At 30.4% G+C, this 27,943-nt stretch overlaps 4 protein-coding genes and 2 pseudogenes across 5 annotated transcripts in view; 3 read left to right on the forward strand and 3 right to left on the reverse strand.

Moving 5' to 3' along the window:
• LOC104720342 (protein SRC2-like) lies at nt 575-1,420 on the forward strand. The gene has a single exon (XM_010438260.1). The coding sequence runs from the start codon at nt 575-577 to the stop codon at nt 1,418-1,420; it is 846 nt and encodes a 281-aa protein (XP_010436562.1).
• On the forward strand, nt 7,498-9,108 carry LOC104718817 (annotated as a pseudogene).
• LOC109126848 lies at nt 13,540-13,968 on the reverse strand (annotated as a pseudogene).
• On the reverse strand, nt 18,289-18,816 carry LOC104718818 (defensin-like protein 242). The gene is made up of 2 exons (XM_010436622.2): nt 18,664-18,816; nt 18,289-18,504 (listed from the first exon to the last, which is right to left on the reverse strand). The coding sequence occupies exons 1-2, from the start codon at nt 18,731-18,733 to the stop codon at nt 18,290-18,292; spliced, it is 285 nt and encodes a 94-aa protein (XP_010434924.1). The 5' UTR covers nt 18,734-18,816; the 3' UTR covers nt 18,289.
• LOC109127003 (putative defensin-like protein 244) lies at nt 20,946-21,305 on the reverse strand. The gene is made up of 2 exons (XM_019231050.1): nt 21,236-21,305; nt 20,946-21,133 (listed from the first exon to the last, which is right to left on the reverse strand). The coding sequence occupies exons 1-2, from the start codon at nt 21,303-21,305 to the stop codon at nt 20,946-20,948; spliced, it is 258 nt and encodes an 85-aa protein (XP_019086595.1).
• LOC104718819 overlaps nt 25,306-27,943 on the forward strand; it is a 9,796-nt gene continuing 7,158 nt past the window's right edge. The window contains exons 1-5 of one of the 2 annotated variants that reach the window (XM_010436623.2): nt 25,306-25,806; nt 26,210-26,279; nt 26,359-26,486; nt 26,662-27,003; nt 27,093-27,829. In XM_010436623.2, coding sequence (XP_010434925.1) covers nt 25,717-25,806; nt 26,210-26,279; nt 26,359-26,486; nt 26,662-27,003; nt 27,093-27,829 — 1,367 coding nt within the window. In that variant the 5' untranslated portion in view covers nt 25,306-25,716. Of the gene's footprint in view, nt 25,807-26,209; nt 26,284-26,358; nt 26,487-26,661; nt 27,004-27,092; nt 27,830-27,943 lie in introns of both variants that reach the window. The other variant, XM_019230577.1, reaches the window with a different exon arrangement.

The raw sequence follows: 27,943 nt of genomic DNA on the forward strand, positions 1-27,943 counted from the left end.
GGTAGTAAAAGTTTTAGGTTTTTACCACGACAGCTGTCCTATTAGGCTTTAAAAACTGTGAAAGGTTTTACAGCCCAACCAAATCACCTTCATTGAGTTTAACCAATATCAAGATATATAGAGATGTGTCAGAATTTAAGACTCCCCTAAACTTAACCAATTTTCATTATTGATTGTCTAGCTGTATCTGATTTTTAAATTTACTCATTTAATTATATATTAAATTTTCTTTTTTGACATAATAAAATGTAAAGTTTCATTGAAACTAATAAATTTTTCCTGATGAGTCATATTTTAATACTTCCAATACAGGTAGTTATATCTACTACAAGTAGTAATGAAAATTATATACATATGGTATTAAATGGGTTATCAACTTTTAATAGTTCATTGTGATGTCACTGTATTTCTTAAATTTTTGGCTTTTTGAAGACTAATTTTTATCTCCCATTTACATAATTTTTAAAATTAGATTATTTAATTTCCTATATGTAGTCTATCTTATCATTTTGGTTTTACATTATATATAAGTTGAACTTACAAAGTTAACAAAAGTTAAGTTCTCATTATAGTCATGGCAAATCTAACTCTAGAACTCAACATTAGATCTGCAAGCAACCTTGTAAATGTCAATCTCATCACAAAGATGAATGTTTACGTCAACATCACCATTCATGACGAAAATTCCCGAAAGAAACAAAAGGCAAAAACCAATGTCGATCGCTCCCGTGGATCTAACCCGGTTTGGTATCACCCAGTCAAATTTTCTGTCAGTGAGAGATTGGTGTATGATGATCGTTTGACACTCGTCATGAGACTGATATCTCGTGGATACCTAGGCAACAAAGATATCGGAAGAGTTAGCATCCCATTACTTGAACTTTTGAATTCAGTTAACCCGCCAACTAACGAAGCTGGTAATAGCCAAGAGATGAAACTGATGATTTATCAGGTGAGAACCCCGTCAGGTAAACGGTCAGGGACTTTAACTTTCTCATACCGGTTTAAACCAGATTTACCGGCGATCATTAACCAGAGTTCTGTTCCACCACCGTATCAAATCGCACATCCACCACAATCGCCAATTGAGTTTCCTAAGTTGTCTCAGCCGCGGGATTTTCTAAAACATCCTTTTGCTTCCGGATCAAGCAAGGGTCATCTTCCAGTATCCTACGGTGCTGTGGAGACGGAGGAAGCTGATCAATCTAAGAGCCACGCGCCACCACCAGCTAGCCACCAAGGATATGGACGGTATGGTTATGCGTCGCCGTCACCGGTGGGATATGGATACGCAAGTCCGTCGTATCAGCACCCGAAGGAGACTGGGCTTGGAATTGGAATTGGATTGGGAGCTGGGCTTTTGGGTGGGCTGGTGATGGGTGATATAGTGTCTGATGTCGCAAACTGCTTTGATGATTAATTTGTTTTCTCTAAACAATTTTTTTTAAAAATTATTGTGTCTAGTATATATATATATATATATATATATATATATATATATTTGTCTTCTATATTTTGTTTTATTTACATTTTTCTTGGCATGGATTAATAAAAAATAATTGTGAGACTCTACCAAAAAAATAAAAAATAATTGTGAGAGACTTTAGGGAAAACTTGATAAATGACAAAAACAAAAAACAAACAAAATTTTTTTACCTGCTACATGTCAATTGTTGCCAAAGAGATTTTACTAAAGTCCATTTAGTAATTTGAATAATAGAAAATACGCATCCTCCTATTATGTTGAAACCACAAAAATAAATTAGCCGAAAAATATTGCAAACTGTCATATTGCTTCGTATGAAAATATACCATTATCAACACTTTCGTATGTCTTCAACATCTTCAAAATGTACCCTACATGTAGTTGCGCCACATTTTTGCCCTTATGATAATTTTTATACTCAACTATTAATTTACTAGCCTCATATTTTTCTAAAAATTTAAATACATTGAAAACATCAAATGTCCTCAATCCTACCATAGAATATATGGTGTCAAGTAAAAACGTATAGGCCTCCATATTACTAACAAAGTGATCTAACATTTTATTTTGTGTGAAAAAACCCTTGTGTATATCAATATAATTTTATTTATTGAATTTCCCTTGAAACTAAATCTGTATATATTTCTTTGTTTTCTTTCTTTTGAATTTATATGATGTAGAAAGTACATTTATTACATGTATTTTTGTACATTCATCCAAATCTTTATTTTCATAACTATTGAAATCAATGCATCGAATTTTATGCTTTTTCAATTCATAAATGACAAAAAATAATTTAAACTTGCTACTCACTTATTATTTCCTTCCATCAATAATCACTCAATTCCTACAAAACAACAAACCATAAGCACAAAACATAACATATTTTTGTAAAAAATCACATGTCCATGTCATTGGTCTCAAGCTATTAATATTATAATCATATGCTTAAAATGTAAAAACGTCATTCAATCTTCACTGTAAACAGATAAAAACACGGATCTACATTGCCCGAGTCAGAGCTCGCTGATAAATTCTGACCGTCTATGAAACAAAATCATGACCATTAATTTTAATCATTTGGATGTTATTGGAAAATGCGATTTTTGTATCTATGAAGCGCGATCATAGCTGGTCCATTAGCGTATCATACTACTAGAAATTGGATTTTTTTTAATCTACTAAAATGATTGATTTATATATAACTTAATCCGAGATTAGGGGAAACAATTATAGTTGATATTCTATTTTTTTTAATAAATCAGTTAATTATATGTTCCATTACGCAAAAATGTTTCATTCTTATGCTTTTCACATAATCACATCCCCAAAAAAGTTGGAAGTAGAATTGACCAAGTCCTTTTAACGTGTTTATTTTCCGTTTTCTATTTCATTTTTTTATTTAGTCTTTCTACGTTTGTTACGTTAGTTGTTAATTCTGCAACCCATAGATATAGGAACCGCATCCCTGAAGGGGAAGTAATCAAATTTACAAAAAAACAGTGGAACTTCTTTATAAACTAAAGTCTGATAAACTAATATCATCTTTGCGTGGAAGCTCGAAGTCATGGCAAATCTCACCCTAGAGCTTAACATCAACTCCGCAAGTGATCTTAAGCATGTCGACTACATCACAAAGATGAACGTTTACACCGTCATAACCCTTGAAGGCGACAAACACCAAAAGAAACAGAAGGTGAAAACTGCTGTTGATCGCTCTGGTGAATCCAACCCTAATTGGAATCACGCTATCAAAATTTTTGTCAACGAGAGATTACCCCTTGAAGGTCGTTTGACACTCGTCGTGAGATTGTTCTCCAAACGAATCCTCGGTGATAAAGATATTGGTAGTATTGAAGTCTCGCTACTTGATCTCTTGCGCTTACATACGCAGTCAACTAGTGGTAACAACCATGGCATGAGGTTTGTGACGTATCAGGTGAAAACTAGGTCGAAGAAACTGAAAGGTCATTTGACTTTCTCGTACCGGTTCAATGGGGCACTTGTTCAGTCTGGTAACGGTTACCACCAGGTGCCAACGTGGGCTATTCCGAGTCAGCATGTGTATGGACCTTATGGTTGCATACCGCCTCCACCGCCACCGGATTATGGATACGTAGGTCTGCCGACGAATTATGAAGCAAGGCTACAAAATATTGTTGATTTTGTTAATATAATTAATATTGCTAATGGCAATTAAATAATATTGTTCATCAATAATGGACAATTTAAGATTTGTGTCTTCAAATGTTGGTTGAAAATGAAAATTTTTATTAGTAAGTTAAGTTTTACTAAGCTTTGCTTTTGCTTAATCAATATATACAATAAAAGAAATAAAAGAAAGACTTTAACTTTAAAAATTTTGCTGTAGAGAATTTGACTGTACATGTTTTGACTGTAGAAACTTTAACTGTTAAAATTTAATTGGTAACAAACATTTTTAAAACTGTAGTTGTTACTTTTATTATTAAAATATATTGAAATGATGATTTAATGATGATAATGAAAAAAATTATTATTGAAATGAGTCTTAAAAGAAAGAGAAAAAAATAAGAATAATTCATTTATAAAAATAAAAGATATAAAATCTATATATAAACTTGTGTAGAGCTTTTAAATATAATGGAAGGGAAAAAAATAAAGATTTTCTATTTATTTAATTTTAAAGCCTGCTTTAAAAAATCTGAGAAAACAAAGAAGAAAAAAAAAAGTGGTTTACAAAACTTTTAAAAAAATAAAAGTAAAAAAAGTCTGATTGGCAAATTAATGACTGTCACGGCTTTATTTTTTTTTTAAGTCTTAAAAGTCTTGTGCCAATCGGGGCCTATGTGTTAAAAAAAGAAAAAGAAGGGGAGATTTTTTTCTGGGAATGACATATCATAGTTTTTAAGAGGTGCCATATCAATTAAAATGTGTAATCAATAACATTATAATGATTAATACACATCAGATTTTATTTAGCACTTAAAAATCAGTATTTATCCAGCTGTAATTTAATACAGTAAATAAATAAAAATAAAACCCAAGATGGTGCAGTATTAAAGTTTACGGTTTCACAGGTTTAACCGCAACAATTGTAGTTGAAGAGTTTATGGAAAGATGCCCTGCTTAAGGTTTCAAGCCATATTAGAACAGTTGAAAATGTGCCATTTGCACAAGATTTGAAACTGAATGACTAGCGGATACGACGAAGTTTAAACAAAAAAAGAAAATAAAATAAATGTAATATATATATTTATATAAATATAAAAACACAAAAATATATTTATGAAAATATGATTATAGTGGAAAATATAAATTAAATTTCAAATAATCATTAAATAGTTATTTAAAATTAAACAAATAAATTATGAATTTAAACACAAATAATTATTCATATTGGGAGATTAAAGCTAAGGAATTATTACTGTTTGAGAATTATCACATATATATATATATATATATATACAGATAGGGTTTGATATAATCTACAACAATATATATTTCAGTAGAATCTGCAAATATATATCATAAGGAATTATTAGTAAAAAATATTTATATAGCTTTATTTATTTGTATGTGATTTTCCTTTATTTTTTGTATGTACCACCCGTTTATCTACAACCGCAGATGCTTACGGAAATAAGTTTATGAAATTTAACGATTTGGAGAGGTTTGGAGAGGTATAACCAAATGAGATGATACTTTTTTTGGTGTTTTCTTGTTCAATAATATTTTTAATTTTATTGTCTATTTTAAAAATCTTAAACATACATATTTTATTTCATGTTGTATTGTGTTGTGATAGTTTCTTGAGACAAATACTATCAAGAAATTTCAAGACTATGTTAAAATGCTTGATATTTAGTTTTTAAGAATGATGATGATGGAGTGAAAGGCACATAATTCTGTGAGAATAATAATCTTAGTTACTCTTCAAACTTTTATAAACGTGTCTGTTGTTCTAATGATAAGTTTTAAATTGAATTTCTCTATAATAATTTATAATAAAAAAATTAAATTTAAATAAATTAAAATCTATAGAATTATTCCCACAGTGCAATCCATGTATTTATCTTGTAATAATAACACATTAACACTTGGTCCAAACCTTTATTTTGTATGCAATTTTTTTTTAGTTTATTTTTTAAAGAGGTGATTAAAGGCAAAATAGTCCTAAAATAATCATCAGTTGTAAAAAGTAGAAGAAAAATACACATATAGCAAAAAAAGTATGTCTATATGCAATACTTCCCAGCCAAAGTGGGTGTGTATGCAATTTACTCTATTATAGATGTCACGATTTATCTGTCATGACTATAATATCCTCATATATATATATATATATATTTATATATTATTTATGTATGTCACAATTTACATTTCATTATAGACTATAAATTAATTTTGTATTTCTTTCAACGTCCAGAGTCTATCATCAGGGAAAGAAGAGATTGAAGAATTCAAGAAAGTTATAGAAGATTTCAAGAAAGGTTTATCAGTTGCAAATTTACAGCTTCGCGAAGCCGAGTCCCAAGTGGTAACCGATAATTACGATGAAGCCATCATTCGGATGAAATATGCAGTTATAAATCCTCTGGCTCGTAGAGACAATCTAGACCTTTTCGTGTTCAAAGAGCCACCTTATAAAGTTTACGAACAGTTTATTCTTTCTAGCCAACTCGCATCTGCTGTCATGACGATGATCCAGCGTCTTGAGAATTTTATATAGCTTAAGAAACTACCTATATATGTATGATTCAGTTGCTTGATATATACCGAGAATTTAAATGAGGATAAAAAGTCTATCATATGCATATTCTTAATTTCATGCGTGATTGAATTTACGTCGTCTCCTCCATGTATCGTATCTACTATAAGCATAATTAACGTATATACATCCGTTGAAGCTACAGCAAAAAAAAACTATATGTAACGAAAATTAAGTTGTCGAATGACAGCTAATATTAGAATGCCAAACCTTACATATGTGCATGTATTTTAATATTAATCTTTCTTTTTGTTTCTATGGAACTTAATTGTCTTATAACTGATGTTGTGTTTGATAGTGGGAAACCACTCGCAAGAGACTACTATATATGTTTCTTTTCCTCACGTCTTGGATTGGATATGATAGACAACAGGTATCCATGTACCAATGTCCATTCCACATATCTAGCATTGGAACTTCACAGTTGATTTTGAACTTCATACTTTTTTTTTTTACATATAAGAAAATATATATGTTGTCTATTTGGAGCGTCACTTTTTCAGTTAAAAATTGTTGTCTCTGATTTGCCTGCTTGAAGATTTTGAATGTTGTTCCATTTATTTTTGTCGATCTGCCCTTTCACTCTAGCCATTTGATACATAGTTATATTAAATTGTGCAAGCTATTCTCGATTTATAAAATGGATCAACTGTTTATTACGTGAGCAGCATGAACCATAAGTGTTATTGCATCAAATTTTGGTAAATAGTAACACTAAATCGTTTTGACCAACATGAGTTACAAAATAAACAATGTCACTATACGTGTAAGCATTGACTAGCGAATTATCAAAAAAAGCATTGACTTCGCTAAATCGGATATTACTTTGTCCGTACATAATCCTGTTTGCCCAAGTTGATTTAGCTATTTTATTGTTTTTTTTTTTCTTTTAGCCGTGAGTCTTCCATGTTATCTTAAAACATTATCAAATATGTAACTTGAAATAGTATATAGATAGTTTTGACGTGAGAAGCAAAGTTGTTAGGTGAATGAGAAAAGGATTAAAATCAGTCTATATTCTAAAATTTGATATAGAATTATAAAGTGCCAATTATAAATGATGTCGAATTACAAGAATTTGAACTAAATAAACTATAATTCTTCTATTTGGATAATTAAAAGAATTTGATAAGATTTTTTCTTGCGTGTTATAATATAATATATACTTTACGACATGGTCAGTATGATGTATATAAACTAAAAGGTGATGACTCACGAAATGACATCCATGTTATTTTCAATAATTTTGTAATTTAAGAAAATGTCCACACATAGATTGTATATAAATATATTCGTCTAGTTGACATTTGCCAAGATAGAACAAAACGATACTCTCTTGAAAATGTCTTCATCCCCACAGTTGCAAACAGCCATGGAGAACCCAACTCTTGAGCTCAAAATCGTATCAGCTAGTGACATCAACCATATAGATGCCCCAGACAAAATGGACGTATACGCCGTCATTACAATCAACGGCGACACAACTCATCAAAAACGAGCGGCCAAAACTCCCATTGATTACGACGGTGGCTCCAACCCGACGTGGAATCACACCTTTAAGTTCTCGGTCAACGAGAGAGAAGCCACCGAAGGCCTATTGACTATAACGGTCAAGCTATTTAGCTATTGGCTACAAGGTGACAATGACCTTTATTTGGGAGAAGTCAACCTCTCGGTTCAGGAGCTTCTTGCCTCAAATCCGATCCCACCGTTTACTAACGGTAACATCAACAAGATGAAGTCAATGGCTCGCCCTATCAAAGCCACAGAAGAAAGTATCAAAGCAACACTAAGCCTTTTATACCGGTTTAAACCTGTGCCGGTCGAGGAATGTGATCCCCCATCACCGGTTTATTCGCCATCCATCGGTAAACCCGTTTACCGGAACCTGGATCCAGGAACATTAGGTCAGCCTCTTGTATTTTCCCCTCGGTTTCAATCCACCACGACTAAAATGATCCTAGAGCTCGTAATAAAATACGCCAAGAACATCGAAGATGTCAACGCCTTCTCGTCCATGGACGTATACGCTTCGGTTGCTATCCTTAAGGACAGAAAAGTTAAGGATAGGATCAATACCCCTGTCGCTTTCTCCGCTTATACAAACCCAAAGTGGAATCAAATGATTAAGTTTTCTGTCGATGAGAAGTTAGCTCAAGAAGGGCGTTTGACGCTCCTCGTGGAATTGATGAGTCACCGGCCTTTCCTTGGTGATAAGGAAATCGGATTTCTGAGACTTCCCATGCAACAGTTATTGGGCTCAAATCCACCTTATCCGTTGACCAACATTGGTGATGCTAACGGTATGAAGTTGGAGACGCACGCTTTGACGGGTCCTTATGGCAAAAAAGGTGTCTTGAGCTTCACGTATAGGTTTCTTGCGGAGCAAGTTAATATCCCACCACCATCCACACCACGCCAACCATACATTATGTATGTACCGGTTTCGCCTCAGTCATACCCGTCATCGGATCAGATTCAGGTGACCTCGAGTTATGTGTCTGTTCAACCGGGTGCTAATTCTGGGCCAAGCAACGGTCTAGTACCAATATATATGCCGCCAACATATCAGTCACATGGATACCAACAATATTCACCAAGGAAGTCGAAATCACAGCTTCAACAGTCACCACGACAGTCGCAGCTTCAACCGTTGCCTATGCAGCCGCTTCCTCAGTAACTACCGGATACAAAATCATATGGATACCAACAGGCAACAATCCTTGGGGGCTTCCCTTTATAAGCATAATGTGTCGCACCCGTGTTACATTTAGTGCATGCAAAATTAAATCTTCTTGATTGTTATTCAGATTGTTAAGTGCATTTGAACAATTAACATTTCCCTTAAAAATAAAAAAGTGTGTGTGTAAAATCATTAGTTAATTTAGGGATTGCACAAGAGCATCTCCAACCCACTTCTATTTTTGCTTCAATACTCTATTTTAGAGTAAAATTTTTCATCTATAAACATTGAGAATTTGTTAAAATAACCCTTTTGAGATATCTTTTTTCAAAAATACCCTATTTTTTGGTCATTTTTATTTTTGCCCTCTTTTAATTTTTAATGATCATTTTACCTTTATATGAAAAATATTTTATTCAACAAAAAGAAAAACAAAATTTTTCCCACCAAAAGAATTTCCGACATATTTTCCCGCCAAAATTTTTTTGATAAAAACTTTTGACAAAAAAAAATTTCCGCCAAAAATTTTCCCGCCAAAATTTTGTTACAAAGTATTTAAAAGGTTTTGTAAAGTAGAAACCTCATAAAAACCTTATAAACACTTTGTAAACGCTTTTTAAAGAGTTTTAAAATGTTTTAGAAGGTTTTTTAAATACCTTTTAAATGCTTTTACAAGGTTTTTATAAGGTTTTTAAAAGGTTTTTAAACACCTTGTAAACGCTTTTACAAAGTTTTTAAAAGCGTTTACAAGGTTTTGAAAAGGTTTTTAAACACCTTGTAAACGGATTTACAAGGTTTTTGAAAGCGTTTGCAATGTTTTTAAAAGGTATAAATTTCAAAAATTTGGCAGGAAAAAATATTTTTTGACGGGAAAAATTTTCGATTTTTGGCGGGAATTTTTATTTATTTTAGTGACTGTACATTCTTGTTGTCATTAAAAGAAAGAGTAATTTGGTCATTTTATACATAAAGATTGGTAGTTTTAAAAATGGTCAACATGAAGGGGTATTTTTAAAAAGGACATGGAAAATGGGGTATTTTTGAAAATTCCCCTATTTTTCATTATATAATAGAGTTAAACTTTTTTTTAATTACAAACTAGTCCTTTAAATTAAGGAAATATATAGTTTTAATAGCTAATAATATAACATAATTTTTAAATTAATTAATAAATACTTTTGTTTTGGAATTTTATAATTAGATAAAAAAAGAAAATTTTAATTTTTCATTTATCTGCAAACATTATTATTTACATAAGTATTCTGTAAGTAAATGGGTTAATTTCAAGTTTTATAAGTAAAAAGTATTAATACCAGAATAAAATAAATATATCTATTAGGAACATTTATTTTTAGTGAAAAAATAGAAGAATATATTGTAGTAGAAAACACTTCTATTGTAGAGTTACTCTATGTTAGAGAAAAAATAAGAAAATACATTGATCTAGGTGGACTTTTTGTTTCCAGCTGTGCTTATCAATATTGTAAGTAGAGTAGTGGATATTTTGTTTATAGTATATTTCATTTCATTAGAATATACCCCATAAAATAAATTCCGAATATCTTAGAGATTGTTTCATTTCTTCTCTTTAGGTGTCGATTGGTTCGCCCGCTACCTCCCGCAAACGCTGCGTTTGCGTGTGGTAGCGGTTTTTAGCGATTGGTATCAATCACACAAATTGCTTCCAATCGCTTCCAACTGCTTAAAATCACTGAATTCCAAAAGCTACTTTCCGCAAGCGTTTGCTTTTGCGGTTGCAATAATGAAATATTGTTTTATATATCTTCTACCTAACCTTTTTATCCATTAAAGATGGGAGAAAATGAAATACGGATACAATTGAGGAGATTAGAAAATAAACAATTATACAAGAAAATAAAATTCCAATTAACAATAACTCGGAAAACAATAATCCGAAAAATTTGATGTAAATTTAATGGCACATCGGACATAAGTTCAAAAAAATCTAAATAAAGAAAACATTTCATCCGAAATTTAAGAAAATAAGATTATTTGTGAAAAATAATAAAACAACTCACCAATAACTCTTCTCAACTCAAAATCAATTGGCAATGATGGAGAGGCCCTACCCCTTTATATATTATTCAATTCCATTTATATACGTGGGATCTTTTTACCACAGTTGCAAAGCCTTTGCTTCAACGTGGGATAACACCGGACTGGAATCGCACTCTCCGATCTCTGTTCCCTCGCAGGCTCAGTCTCACCGAGTCCACTCTCCTCCGAATCAGCTTCCAATCAGTCATTTACCATATTTGGAGAGAACGTAATGGTCGTAAACACCAACAAGGGAGCATCTCACCCCAAGTCTTGGCTCAACGTGTCATTAAGATCATCTCGCGCCGCCACACGTCCCTCAATTATGACTCCGATTTAAAATACGGTGGTTTAGCTCAAGGCTGGTCTCAAATAAACCACCTATAAATTTTGAGCGACACCATGTTTTTGTTTAGGTCCTAGGCCTCATGTCTCTGGTGTGAGAGATTTCCGATTATGGTCTTACCTATGCTCTGCTTCTTAAACTGCATGTACATATGAGTTCATCCTTCTTAATTGAAGAAAATAAAGAACCCATTAATGTGGCAAAAGTAGATTTTTCTTGTATGGATTTGGCTTATGGGCAAATGTTTGATACAAAGGAACACCTAGAAACAAGGTTGAAGATACAAACCATGGTACAAAGATTTGATTATTTTGTTTATAAATTATTAAATCCACACCAAAAACTATTAATTGTCAAGCGTGTTATTTTTAAAACAAACAAATAAAGTTTAAAAACAAATAAAAAATAAAGTTTTTTTTTGGACTGTAAAAAAAGTTTAGTCCAGCAAGAGAAATAAAGTTTTAAAACAAATAAAAAACAAATTCTTTTTTGGACTGTAAAAAAGGTTTAGGAGAGACTTTTGTTTTTGCTTTTTTATTTTTATTTTCTATTTCAATTTTTTGTTTTTATTTTGATCATCTATTTCAATTTTTTTTTATTAAATAACAAGATTGGACTTTTAGTAATTGAAACATAATATTGTGTAATTCTAGTTATGACTTATGAGAGAGAGTCAATCCAGCAATTTTTTCCAAATTTGAGTCAATTTAATCTATTTTCATTATTAAATAACGTAAATAATATCAAACGAACTCGTATTTAGCTAAAAAACCCCCCTATTATGGCAAAGTAACCTTTTTTTTTGTAAGATTTACATAATTAAATTCTTGCCATTTAAATAAATATTAAAATTAAAATTTATTATTTGTAATATCCAAAAACAAACATAAAATAATTCTAAAAGATATTAGTATCTATAATTTAAATAATTAAGAAAACTTTAACTTGCTAAAAATGTAAATTCTCTAAAATACACAAAATATTTTAGTTTGATATCAAATGAGTTCACGAGAGGTGCTACACCAATTCTAACCGGTACCAAACACAAAAATACAATCCATCTAATATTATAAGATGTAAATATTACTAAAAACATATTAAAACATGTATAAAAGATACATTGATACAACATATATTTTCTAATAATTATTGAAAAATTGTTTCACGATATACTATAGGTTAAAATCTAGTTAATTGAGTAGAATGTTGATGTATAGTCATAGACAGAGCCGTCGCTGAATATTTATGCGCCGCAAGCCCAAATAGAACAAATGTTGTCTAAATTCCATCACGTCTGGCAATCCAATGACGCCATTCATCACATCGATCAACGTTAGCAGCTCTGTATGCTATAAATTATTGACTATATCGCATGTACAATCCATGGTTCAAACCACAACTCCATCTTGTCCTTTTGCCTAACTTGTCCCCGAATACTATTCTTTTCATCTCATTGAATTGTAAATTTGCGATAGCTAGATTGTCATCTGGAATGACAAAATGGTATTGGAGAACCAAACCGGGACCAAGATCGTTCCCAATTAGAATTTTTGTTGTTTCGACATGAGAACAATGATACATTTAACCCAAAACACATTGCAATAACAAACATACAAATTATAAGACGATTCATTTTTTTTTTATCTAGGATATTTTTGGAGAAATTTTGAAGAGTTAGATGCATGAATCTAATGACATCAAAGTGTAGTATTTATATTGATTTCTGCTGTTAATAATTATGTTTATTTTTATGTGTGGGCTTAAATTATTAATAAAAATATATTAAAACATATATAAAAGATACAACATACATTTTCTATTAATTATTAAAAAAATGTTCCGCGATATACGCAAGTTAAAATCTAGTTAATTAAGTAGAATGTTAAAATCTAGTTAATTTCATGCATGTTATATAACAATGTTGAACATTTATGGGCCCCAAGCCCAAATAGAACAAATGTTGTCTAATATTTTATAACTACTTTCGAAAAAAAGAATTCTTGACTAACAAGAAAATACTGGTGTTGGCATTTTAACCCTGGTACATGCATTAAAAAACAACTACTTTCACCATTAGAATAAGGAAACTTCTCATAAAAAAGGCCGATTATTGATTACATATTAGCTATGTGTAGTCCTCGCTGGCTCTGGCCATAGATTATATAATTAAGATTTAAAAAAAGGAAAGTACCATTGTCATGCACTATAAACATTATTTATTTTTTAATCCATGCATGTCTAAACACTGCTGGCAGCTTTTTATCTTTTATAAGGTAAATTCCATCACGTTTGGTAATCTAGTGACGCCATTTATCACATCCATCAACGTTACCGGCTCTATATGCTATAAATTCTTGACTATATCGCATGTACAATCCATGTTTCAAACTACAAATTCATCTTGTCTTTCTGCCTAACTTCTCTCCGAAAGTAATTCTTTTCATCTCTTTGAATTGTAAATTTGCGACATCTAGATTGTTATCTCTGGAATGACAATGGTACTGGAGAACCAAATCGGGACCAAAATCATTCTCAATTAGAAGTTTGTTGTCCGGACATTTGAACCATGGTGTTTTGAACCATGATGATACATTTAACCCAAAACACATTGCAAGAACAAACATAGAAATCATAAGACGATTCATTTTTTTCTTTTGTATCTAGGATATTTTTGGAAAAATTTCGGAGAGTAAGATACATGAATCTAATGACATCAAAGTTTAGTATTTATATTTTCTGTGGTTACTTATTTTATGTGTGGGCTTAAATAATTAGTTGAATTGAAACACAAACACATATGAGCTAAAAATAGATAGTGTAGAAAAATATGGTTGAACTTTTAAAAAAAAAGATCAACCTTACAAATTTTGTTGTAAAATTTATTGGATTTTGTATTATTCTTGGAATAGAGATGTAACATCCCGGATGTTAGTTCGTAATTTATGAATTATTTATTATAAGAAAACTTGTGCTGAAGAATTTTTCAGCATATAAGAATAGGATATCTAGTCGTACAACATGGTACGTACGGTGTTCATTGATACTAGCCATGTTCTTTCTGTCGCAGTGCAACTCTCACACGCGATTCATATAAAAGTAACTGTGTATTGTATACTTATGACTTATTCAAAGGGTATGACCTTAAAATAATTGTTTCGTTTCATTTCATTAATGAGACTATTAAAAGAAGCTCATCACTAGACTTTCTTTCCAACATAAAACGAAGAAATTATGAGATATACCCTAATAAAATAGTTTGTGTGTGCCAGCGTTGTATATTTTTGTAACACATCAAAACATGTTCATGCATTTCTAGAAAAATATCTTTACCAATCATTCAACATTATCCAAATAATTTGCTAAAACAAGACTTTGAACCCAAAAAAAAAGAGACTCGCCTCTTCTATACGAAATGTCTCCCACGGAGTTACACAGATCCAGAGAGAATAATCCAAACCTCGAGCTCATAATCATAGACGTCGGCTTATCAATGGCTCGGATAAGATTGACGTATGCACCGTTGTTTCAATCACCAACGACATCATTAAAAAGACACAAGCGCAAAACGTCCATTGACTTCTATGGTGTTTCCAATCCGACTTGGAACCACACCATGAAGTTTTACGTCAATGAAGAAGCAGCCCGGCCCTATTGAACCTCAAGGTCAAGTTATTTAGCTATTGGCTTGAAAGAGAGAATGGCCTTTGTATGGGAAACGTCAACGTTTTGGTTTCTTGCTTCTACCAACTACCATTAATGAACGGTAATAAATACAAACTCAAGATGGTGACTTACACTGTGAAAATCATGCAGAGAACCAACGGAATGCTAACTATCTCATATCAGCTTAAAACCGACAGTATCCGTTGACGATTATTATCCTTCGGCCCGAGGTTACTCGTTATCGTATGGTCAACTCATTAATCCAAAATCCGGATCCAATGATGTTCAGGTCACCTCTAATGTGTTCCCCTCAACTTCAAACCGCAGTGCCGAAACTGACCCTAGAGCACATGATCATATCCGCTAAAGACATAAATAAGGTCAACATCGGCAACGAGATGAGCGAATCGGTTATGATCCGCGAAGGTAAGAAAACGACTACATCCAATACTCCTATCGCCTATTGTGTCTATAGAAACCCGAGATGGGACCACGAAGTTATGTTTTCTCTTGATGAGAAGTTAGTTGAAAAGGGTCGTTTGACTCTTATTGTGAAATTGATTGGAGTTCGGACCATTCTTGGAGATAAGGAGGACGTTGGTGAAGTCAAAAGTCCCGATTAAGGAGCTCTTTGGATTACATCCGCCGTCTCTTCTGTCAACTAGCTAGCAACGGTGATGATAGTAACGGTATGAGTTTGGTGACGCGGGGTGTGAGTGTGACGGGTTCAAACAAAGAAAAAGGAACATTGAGCTTCACTTATAGGTTTCTTGCGTAGCAAGCTCCTCAACCATTTATTATGAATCCGTTTCATGCAACCTTAGGTTACCCGATTGTTCAACCAGGAGTAAATATTGGGTCGAGCAACACTCAACTGCCAATTTATATGCAGCCGCAGCAGTACCAGTCACATGAACACCAAGATCATTCACCACCGCAGTTGCAATCACAACCCCAAAAATGGCCATCTCAACTCCAACCGCTCCACCCGCCACTACAGCATACACAATCACAACCGCAACTACAACAACAACCACAATGAAGTAAACATACACAACAACAATTATAAAATTAATTACATTGACTTTTGCTACTTCTAATTCACGATTTGTTTAGTATTTCAGTTTGCTCATGGATTTTTTAATTATTTTTCCCTTCATTTGTTAATTTCATTAGAAAATTTTCATATATAAAATGCTCAATGAGCGTATCTGTGTATGTAGTTCATTGATTTCAAGTCATCTAACATTTCTTATCCCTAGATATCAGTCTCGTGGACGCACTACATCTATCTTGCAAATCCCAATACCATACAATCTAATTCATAAATCATTTAAACTAACAAACTTGCAATTTCTGTAACTTTGCGAAACTAAATTTAAAAAAATTTATTGATCAAGAGAAAGGTATTTTTATCCTTGCTACTAGGTTTAAAACATTCTAGCCATTTCATGTTTTATCTCTAGAATCGTTGTTAAGTTTGTATAGCCAAATCTCATATATTGAATCTCTAATGTAAAATGGAATGTTTGTGAGAAATTACTTCAGAAGAAAGATGTGAAAACTCTCTTAGGTACATAAAATAGAATAACTGAAGGAGTGATTTTAGAAAAAAATAGAAATATGGCCACGAAAATAATTCAACAGATGTATATTATATATATATATATATACTAGAAGTAGACTCGCGCCCATAACTTTATAATAATTTTAATTTATCTTAGATTTATTAAAATATTTAAAATTTTATATTTTGTGTTTCGATAAATTATCTTATGTTTGTTACTTGTTTTGCTTTTAAATAAGTATTCTCAGTCACTTCAAATGAATGACTATTAATTATTTAAGCATTAAACTGAAAATTTTATTTAAAATGAAAGGCGACTTTAAAATATTTAGTCTGTATCCCATAATATATATTGCTCTTCATGTAATGATGCACAATCAAGACGTACAAACATTTTTTACGTTGGAAACAGAACATTGATTACATATAAAATAAAATGTGGCTGAGCATGGACATTATGTGTTAGTTTGTCCGCTTTTAACATAATCTATAAAACATCAATATCTTCTAAAACAAGACACCTCCAATAAGGGCGAGACAATAGCTTAAATTTCTCGAATAACCTCTTCTTGAGCCGAAACTCATGCTCTTCTTTCATTCTATGTGTAATTAATTTCATTAATTAGATAACTAAAGGTAGCATACATAATTTTGATATTTATCTATTATCAGCATGCTTCACTCACGCTTAAAACGTTTATTATTATAATTTGAATGCTTTAGCAATAAAATATTTTAACCTTAATGAATTATACAAATGACTTCAAACGCATTTGTGTTTTAGAAAACATTTTACCAACATTTACAAGTGAGAATGTGTTATGTGCCTAACACCTTTTTCATCTAACTCTTTCTAATAAATAACCACATTTTACATGTTCACTTCTATATATTCTCCAAAATTTCGACTCAACTTATTTATTTCAAAACCTATAAATGTCACATAAAGGAAAAAGTTAAATATTACAAATATTACAAAATTATGTTTGATGAAGACTTTGTCTAGATATTTATAGATAAATTTGTAGTAGTATGAGAGGTTTTTCAGTTTTTTTTGTTTTTTTGTCAAACATCATGGAAGTTATGGTTACATTTCAAAGAATAAATATACCATAGGTTTTGTCTGTATTTGTTTTTTTTTTGTAAAACACTAATTGTATTGATAAAATATATAAAATATTATGGTATTTATATAAAATATTGATAAATGATACCTATGAGAAATTAGAATCGTATGTTAATTATATAAAATATTGATAAATGATTTCTATATAGAATTATTAAAAGGACATTGCATAAATGTCAATATATTTTTAGTACAGAAATATCATATAAATTTAGTGAATATGAAAAATAATGTATGTACTTTTGAGAAAAATAAATTAAAAAATTTAATAATTGAGAAGTGAGGACAGGTGGCGAAAATATACGCTGCCAAATGTCGTCGTGTTATGAAAAGCTAGGAGAAAACCTTCTCCTATTATATAAGATGCTAAAAAGACATTGAATAAATGTTAATATATTTTTTAGTTCAGGAATATCATATAAATTAGTGAATATGAAAAATAATATATGTATTTTTGAAAAAAACAAATTAAAATTTTTTAATAATTGAAAAGTGATGATAGGTGTCGAAAATATACGGTGCCAAATATCATATTGTTATGCAAAGTTAGGAGAAAACCTTTTCATATATTATATAAGATATAAGATATATTTTTTTTTTTTGGTAATTACTACCACCGTTGAACAACTTCACATTCACAAAGACGTTTATTTTTAGGCAGAGGAGTGCAAGTGCAGTTTTTAGGCATTTCACTTGCGCTTCGTGCACCCAAGAAGTCAAGGAAACAAGTGATTCGTGGACTGCCTCTGTCTGTGCATGATCCATTGAAGACTTGTTTAGAACGTCGATACACTGGTTCCTTCATTGGTGGAAAAATTGATACATCTGTTTTTTTTTTTTACATGTCACAAAAACACATAGACATTATAGTAAATACATATGAGTCAGTTTTTTTTTTAATCTAGACTGTTTTCTCTTGTCTTTCTTTTTTTTTTAGTGAGGAAGAAATATGCATCTAATTATGATACAATATATTAATGTTACCTTGTGACGAGTGGTTGGGGAGAAGAGAGAAAAGGACACAAGGAACCAAAAATATTGCAGCAACCTTCATCTCTTTTGACTATGCTTTTTTCGTTAAAAATTGTATGTAATGGTTTCAGCAGTTGTACATTGATATATAGCTATTTTGCAACTTCTTTGCCTCTTATGTTTTTTAGAAATAGAATGAAAACTGTTTGACCAAAATTATATATATATATATATATTGTCATTTTACTGAATATTGAAAAAGTCATGGGAGTTACTTCGTTTTATGGTATATAACATTTATTCCTAAGAAACGTATTGCTTAAAATTAGGAAGGCATTTTATAAATATCAGGAAAATTCATCTTTGTTTAGTTCACATAATTATAAAACCATACATCTTTTTTTTTTTTTTTTTCCAGTTTTATAAAATAAATCTACGTTAGAAATATATTAACTATATATATAAAGATAACTTTGCTCACTTCTCCTTCCTCCACATCAGCATCCACCTAATCAATTTTTTTTCATAAAAAAACATTTTTAATATTCATTCATTGCATATTTATTAATTATAATTAATAATATTAAAAAATAAATAAAAACGAATTAACTAAAATTAATTAAATTTTAAAGTAGTATAAAACAATAATATAATTTTTTTAGTAAATAAAAAAAAATAACTATCTAAAAATGAATTAAGTAAATTAAATGAAAATTTTAAAATAATAAAAATAATACTATAGATTTGTTATTATTAAAATTATAACCAAAAAATGATTATATTCCAAAATTTAGATTGGGTTAGTGAGTTTTAGAATGAAGTAAGATTTTAATGCATGGTGAAGTAAAAGAACAAGTTATGTAATTGTATTTATAAAAATCTAAACATGAAAATAAAATTGAAGTGAAACATTAGTTTCTAAGAAACATATACCATAAAGATTTATTATTAAATTTTACTTATAAGAAAGAAAATATTAATTATTTAACTCAATTTAACTTAAAAGTTTTAATCTAAAATAAATACATTGTAAGGGGCACATTTTTTTTGGGAAAAACTATGAAAAAGAATTTTGAAAGAATAATCTATCTAAAAAAACAAAATCAATGGTCAGGAAATATAGAAAAAATGATATGCAAGCTGTTACAAAAAGTGGCATGTGATTTGTGTAGCATATCTCATAAGATATATTATCAATTGGAGCTACAATTTTATAACATGATATAAAACATATATAACAATTATAACATATATATATATATATATTATCAAATGCTTTTAACCCAAAACATTGACAAAAACAATATATTTAAAGTATACTATGTTTTTTTTTGAGAAGATGAAGCTGGGGTTGCATCACAAAATTAACATCTGCAAATAACATATGAGATTTTAGAAAAATATGTAGCTTGGATTAGTGAATAGATATTCATTGTGGGGGTTAAATGTTTCATCATTTAAGCATTTTTTACTTAGTCTGAAATTCTATTATGGTAGATGATGCATTTGGACAATCTCATTGTAGCGACATACCGATAAAACTGTTCATGAAATTTTGTATATTCGCATTTAATGTAGGATATCGATATGTTTAAATGGTCTCTATAATTAGGTCAATGATCAACATTGACATTAGAACTTTTAAAATTATTTTATCATGGATATGAATATGGAATAAACTATTTTAAAGATAAAAAGTCAGAAGATTGTCGACAATATTATTGCGACACTAGACAATATATGTTATATATAGACTAGTAAAATAAGTACGAGTATTTATATAGATTTATCTTTTAATTTTCAAATTATATTTATATTCAATGATTCTTATTGATAAAATTTTTAACTAAAATCCTACGTAAAATCGCAAATTGATATAACAAAAAATATTATCTTAAAAAATATATATATTTTATATCACTGAGTAAAGTAAATTATATATTCATACTCAAAAGTTAGAATGATTATATTTGAGTTCAACAATTTCTATTGATAAGAAATATTTTAAATTAAAATCCCGCGTGTGCGCGGGTACAAATTCTAGTTAGTTTATAAAACTAAAGATTCAGCCAAAACACTTTATGTATGTACATGTAAATTAAATAGAACATGGATTGGACTATCATTGATAAAAAAAAAAAAAAAAAAAAAAAAAAACATNAAACCATTTTTACTGATATAATAATAGTCAAAGTAATTTGGTTTCTCAACTGAGGCTCTTATCACTTATTAGACGTGGATTACAAAGAGAAACCATAATGAAATGAATTATTGCATATGGAAAATCAAATAACTTAATTGTTGCAAACGACAAAACAGTCGCATTGACGATGGTTGTGAGGAAGAGGAGTGCATTTGCAATTCTTAGGCATAGCACTTGCACTCTTCGATCCCAAAAGATCTAGAAAACATGTGTAGCTTGGACTTCCTCTGACTGTGCAAGGGCCTTTGAACACGTCCTTTGATGGGCACCATTCTAACCCTGATAGAGTACATTTTTGAAATAACATGTGTAGCTTAATTAGATTGCATTGAGTGTGTTGTTTACATTTGAAAAAAATATATGAGCTGAGCATTATCATACCTTCGGCAAGGTTGGCTGAGAGAAGGGAGAAAAGGAGACATGAAACCAATAAAATCGCAACGCAATTCATTTTTGGTCTCTCTTCTTCTTCTTTTTCTTGTTCTCCTTTTTTTTTTTGTGCGTGTGTGTGTATGTTGTGATATATATATATATATATATATATATATATATATATAAACCAACCAATGCATGTTTCGTAGGCTTGATTTTTTATTTATACGAAGTAATATTTAATGAATAAATTAAATTTTGGTATATTTTGTTAATTTGTAATTTCCTGGAAATCTGTTATGTTTTGTTTTATTTTATGGTAAAAACAAATTGGTATTCAATCAAATAATGTACTTACTCTTTTTTCTTTTCGGATCAAATATTATAGATATTCTTTTCCATTCTGAGATTTTCTAACATAAATTTATTCAGTTTTGGAGATATAAAATATTCTAACCTTATAGTTAAGACAATGAGATATAAAATATACAGTTTCTGTAAATATCGTTTTTTCATCTACTATATTTAAGGTACAATAAATGAGTAAATATTTAAATGATTCACTAATTGTGTTCGAAAGGGCATATATTTTCTGTCAATCATTTAACATCGTTCTTTGATTTCTCTAAAATTTGAGTCATCATGATCAAATGATCTCACCTATGTTTGTACTTGGCAATATTAAGTTTAGAAAGGTTAATAAGGTTTTTCGAATATGAATATATATATATTTTTTTTCGTTTTTTCGAAAAACCTTATTAACCTTTCTAAAATAAATATGAACTAGTTAAGATCCGCGGTACACTACGGGACAAATTATTTATAACTAAAACATTTAAATTATAAGTTGTATTTGTTGGTTAAATATGTTTTAATTATATAATAATTAATAATTTTATGGTTTAAAGTTTAAACCATATAATACTGCAATATATTTTTTTTACATAATATTTATTAATATAATTTATTTTTTACATAATATTTATTAATCAATTTAATTAGAGATATCTATTTTCGGATACCGAAAGTGTTAACAAAATAATGAATGATGTTTTACCCATTTAACACCAAATTAATGATATTTTTAAATTTATCTAAATATCGACAAACCCTTCCCGCTATATAACCCCGTCCCGAGATATTTTAACTCTCACTATATAATCTTAATTTTTAATATTTATTGTTTTTATTATAAATATTAGATTGAGTTAATATGTTATTTATTAAGGTTGTAATTATTTACATTTTATAAGATTGACGCTTCTTATAAAGTTTAAATATTTATAATACTTGGAATTCTTAAAACGGTTGAGTATTTCTCATATTTGAAGTTTCGTAAAAGTTTAAATATAAAAAAGTTGAAGTATTTATAATATTTAAACTATATTTCTAATATTTGAAACTTCATAAACGTTTAAATATTATTAATATTTTTAACATTTTATAAAGTTTAACTTTCAAAAAAATATATAAATATTTATAATATAACTTCTTTAAAGTTTTAAATATTTATAATATTTAACTTTTAAAAAATCTTTAAAAGAAAGAACTTGAATAAACGAAATAAAAGTTTTTTAAGTTTGAATGCCTGATAAATTAAGCTTTCTACTCATTTGTATTATGAATCATTTTTGTCTCTTTTATAGTATGACTCTGAACTATTGCTCAATTTTCTAGACGATGTGGGATATTGTACCCGTATTTTTAAATTCATCTATTGAGTAATCTATGTCCGTTTTAAAAAATTTGTATTACATCATGTGCAGGAAAAAATCACAATTTTTATTAACTAAATGTATTATAGAATAATTCAAGATAATTTAAATATAAATTCAAATAAAAATGAAAGGGAATCATATATTTATGTTTGAATGAGGTACAAATATTTCCTTAATCTTTTAAATCTTACCTATAATTAATTTTTTTTTTTGGTAACTAATATTAAATTAACTGCATTAAATGTAAAAACTTTCCAAAAAGTATTTTTGAGCAAAAAACTGTTGCAAAAATACTAGTATAGATATATGATTAAACGAACTTGATTAGAATATTGCAAATTTACTAAATTGAACTAATTAAACAACTCAACTGTATAGAAATTAGGAAGATTTTCAAAAATACCCATTTTCTTATGTCACTTTTTAAAAATACCCTTTCATGTTGGCTATTTTCAAAAATACACATTTTCGAGAATAACATCACTAAATTTTAAACCCTAAACTCCACAACTAAACATCAAAACTATTTTCTAAATGTAATATAGAGAACCCAATCCTAAAAAAATAATTTCTGAAAATTAATTTAACATATTGGAACTGTGTAAAAGAAGATAAAAAATGAAAATGTTTAAAAAGGGAATTTTTGACAAAATTCTCTAGAAATTAACCAATCGTTGAACTTTATGCTTCTAGCTAAACTTGTCACATGCAGCCTTGCCTATCGCGAGAGACGTAATGATTGTTGGGGTAGTGAAATTTGGGAGCAAATCTTAAAGTATAAACAAAAAAAAATGCAAGATTTAACTCTTTAGTTTTCCAAAGTTTATGTATTCCATGATTTTCATTCTATTAATGATATGGGAAAGTAACAAAATATATTGTGAGAGGCTGATAAGGATAGCTAAGCAAGCATTACCAACAATATATGAAAGATAAATAAATATTGTTTGATATGCATTTATGTAATATCTTACATATATTTTTAAAAATAAGTAAGTAAACTAACAAAGCATAAGTAAAATACTAGTACATATGCGTTTTTATAACAAATAAAATAGACTCTCACATGTCATACCATCTTATTTTTTAATGTCATGTTAGCATTTTGTTAGTTTATTAAAGATATTTTATGTAGAAAATTTAATACAAATTCTCAAGTTTCATGTGTTATGCCTTATTTGAATCATTAGAACCTCTTTAAATATAAAAATATGAAATATCTACAAACTAATTTTAATATAAATTCTCAAGTTTCATGTGCTATGCCTTGTTTGAATTATTGGAACCTCTTATTTTAATATTTATTTATTTAGTTAAATTACATATTAGTATATTTAGACAAGTGTATTAGTTTATTACTATAAGGTTTTAATTAACTTTGGAAAAGTGTCAAGCTTTCAAGCGACATTTGTCCGTCTCTAGTTGAAAGTTTTTGAAAGACTCTCTACTTTATTATATAAGACGAGCTTCACCTACTATTTACCTTCTGAATTTTGTATTACTTCAAATTTTAATATGTTATCAAAATTTAGAGTTAATTTTAATACATTTTAAAATTTGAACTAATTAAATCTAGATTTGATTTTTTTATCAAAAAAAGTAAAATAGAAAATTCAGAGTTGATAAGTTTTACGATACAAAAATATATTTTATAGCCGAAGCAGTAAGTGACAATACTGCATGATTCGTCTAGTTTTACAAATCACAATTATAGTCATATATTTTTAAAAAATATTATTGATGCATCCGATTATAAATCCCCAAAATAATTTCATTAAATGTGTTAATTAGGTTCATAAATTAAATCATCATATTTTAAAAAATTATATACATTCACAATTTAAAAAAGATTAGTTGCAGTTTGATGTTATACTTTTTTTTTTTTTTGAACTCTCAAGTCAGTATTTTGACAGTGCATTCCTTCTCACAAATAAGATTTGTTATAATACTCATTATAACCGTTTCGTTTCTTTTTATACTATGTTTTAGCTTATTCATCTAATGAATTTACAGACGTAACTTTAAACCGTTACTTCGAAACTAATGATTATATGGGTCCAAATCCTACTAACAGAAACATTCAACCATAGACATTTCAAATGTCACATTTGAATCCAATTACGAACCACTAAATAAGAACTCTGATCCAAATTCTTTCTAAATAGGGGGGTCCGATTTCAATTCTGAATGCTAAGCAAAATCCGATAAATGCTCAGAAAAAGAAGGGGCAAAGTGTAAAAATATTTCTCAAGCTTTAAATGAAAAGAGACGAAATCATTGAAAATTTACAAAATCAAAGTTTTTTAATTAATAATTAATTAATGATTAAACCAAATAATAACCCTCCAAAAAAATAAACACTCTTTCTAACTCGGAGACGCGCAAAGCTACTTGCCGCCGAACATTCCGTAAACCTCGTAGCCGCACTTGGTCGCCTTTTGACTCGATCACGACCTCGTCTCAGTGATCGAATCATCCTTTCCAACTTCACGCTCTTTGATCGAACGAGTTTGATCGTTGTTTCGAGTTTTTATTTTAACAAACTGGATTAAGTGACTAATTTCGCGTTTTGAAACAACCAAACTTGGTCCGTTTGGGTTTTTGGTGATTGAACAAAATTGAGGGATTTTGCGGGATACTCTGACTGATTTGTGTGTGTGTTCTCGCGTTCTTTGGTTTGAAATTTCTGGGCAATGTTGGATTTTCGGGACGGTTTTGGTGGCGGCTGAGTTAGTGTGTGTTGGGTGTGTGGGGGTTTTGTAGTGTTAGAAGATGGGAGAGGATTATGAACTTGAAGAAGGAGAGATGAATTGTTCTTCTGATGAAGCCGTTGTTGATCTTGACGTTGATCTCTCCTACATTGTGAGCATCTTTTTTGTGATTTTTTTTTTTTTTTTCAGTTACGTTTGCTTCTTTGTGTGGTGTTATGTGTATAGAATTGAAAAGCTTAATTACAATGTTGGGTGTTTTTGTTTACTTGAAAAGTTGAAGGTCTTTTGGTAAATGATGTTTTGTTTATAAGGCCAATGCTGATTAAGTTTACTGCATCTTAGTTCAGTTAGATATAGCTTTTGTGAGATATCGCAAATGCTATGCATCTTGCTTGTTCTAGAGTTTTGAGTTCCAGCTTGAAGAACTATGTTCTCGCTTGTATGCATTAAGTATGGGGAACATAGTATTTTTTTATAAGTGTGGATATGCATTTCTTCTCTGTTTTTGTATATTTTTTCTGCTAAAGTCTTCTTCTATGGGTGGTGTATTGAAGGACAAGAAGCTACAGAATGTACTTGGCCACTTCCAAAAAGATTTTGAAGTTGGAGCCCTTAACCTGTTTGGTAAGTAATATTAACTATGGTTTAAGTGCGAAAGTATATTGGGATGAAATGTCATTGAAAGAATGATGTGGTTGGTCAGGTCCAAATATCTGTGACTATGGATCATTTTTGCCCACTTACAAACGTTCGCTTGCTGAACCATCATGTCAAAGGAGTTCCCCAGAGAATCATGCCGTCCAAAGATTTTCTGATAATTTTCACGGAAAGGTATGAGAACAACAATTCTCACTTCGTTTTGAAGATAAAAATATTGAAAATACTTTGTTGTTTCAGTATTCTTCATTATGGATTCTTTTAAGGTTTCAAGGAATCTAAACCTTTCAGTGATTGCTTTCTTGGTATTAGTTTAATCATGAGTACTAATTAATTATTGTTTGCTCAGAATGTGGTTCAGAAGTTAACGTCACTGCCTCCTACATCTTGTAAACTAGTAAGTAATCAGGACCCTCAGAACTATCAAACTTCAGGATCTCTTATGGCCCAAGCTCCTGGGAAGAAAGGAAATTCAGGAATACTGGGCAATGATTTGCCTGATCATAAGCCAGTTAGGATTCGGATCAAAATGGGCTCTGAAATCTTGTCCCAAAAGGTTATACTTTCCAAGGATCTTCGTCTCAATGGTCCTCCAAATTCACCACCCCGAAACAGCCATGATGATAGTAGCAGACTGCTACCACATACATCTATGGAGAAGACAAGTGAATCTCCTTCCCGCATTCTACAGGTAGATCATATATCACATTCTGTCGGGTTTTTTGTGTGGATTAAATGGTTCGGGATTGATACCAACTTACTTTTAACTTCATGAAACAGGAAATGACTGCCATTCCTTTCCCAGAGGATCTACTGATGTCGCCCCTTCCTGATAGTCTGCTTCTTGTGAAAGAGAAGGAGAAGCAATATACTTTATCAGACAACCAACCTGTGCTTAAGACAGGAAAGGAACCTTCTATTCAGACAAAGAACAAGTTTTCGGATGTTTTACTTTGTGAGGAAACTCCAAGTGGAAGGAGAAGGAAAGCTGACTGCGTTACTGCTACCACTGGGAATGAGACTTCATCAACTGGTGAGATGAAAAAGCAAAAAGTTTTTTCCACTGGTCAGCTGGCCAGGGAGAAGTCAACTTCTGGTTTAGGTGCGGCAAGTTCTAATATTGATGGGCCTACAACAAAAAGTAACTTGCAGGAAGATATTAAAAAAGATGGTGAAAGTGATCCCAAACTTGCATTTGCTAGATCAAACAAAATAAAGGTTGTTGGGATGCATGCTGTGAAGGAGAAAAAGACATGTTTTACAAAGTTGCGACAGAAAAATACTAAAAATAGTTCTGGTGATAAATTTATATCAAAGATGCCTTTCAAAGATGCTGCATATATAGGTCACAATAGTATGGACGTTGGGTTTGATTTCGCGGTTGCACCTGCTTCCACCAGTCTTCAACTTGACAATTGGGCGCAATGTGATAGTTGTAAGACATGGCGACTACTTCCCCTTGGCCTGAATACTGAGAAGCTGCCTGATAAGTGGCTGTGTAGCATGCAAACGTGGCTGTAAGTATCTAGTTATTCCATTTAACCTCGCTTTTTAATGTATCTCCTATTCAAGGTTTGTATCCTGTGCTCTTTTCTTGATTCAAGCACTAATCCTTTTTAGTCGCTATCATG

This window comes from Camelina sativa, chromosome 10 (assembly GCF_000633955.1).
Source record: "Camelina sativa cultivar DH55 chromosome 10, Cs, whole genome shotgun sequence".
In the NCBI taxonomy this organism is placed as follows: Eukaryota; Viridiplantae; Streptophyta; class Magnoliopsida; order Brassicales; family Brassicaceae; genus Camelina; species Camelina sativa.

Coding starts and splice junctions, on each gene's coding strand:
- LOC109127003 (XM_019231050.1), bottom strand. CDS start 21,305: ATGAATTGCGTTGCGATTTTATTGGTTTCATGTCTCCTTTTCTCCCTT. Junction 21,134..21,235: donor CTCAGCCAACCTTGCCGAAG/GTATGATAATGC, acceptor GTACTCTATCAG/GGTTAGAATGGTGCCCATCA.
- LOC104718818 (XM_010436622.2), bottom strand. CDS start 18,733: ATGAAGGTTGCTGCAATATTTTTGGTTCCTTGTGTCCTTTTCTCTCTT. Junction 18,505..18,663: donor CCCCAACCACTCGTCACAAG/GTAACATTAATA, acceptor AAAAAAAAACAG/ATGTATCAATTTTTCCACCA.
- LOC104720342 (XM_010438260.1), top strand. CDS start 575: ATGGCAAATCTAACTCTAGAACTCAACATTAGATCTGCAAGCAACCTT.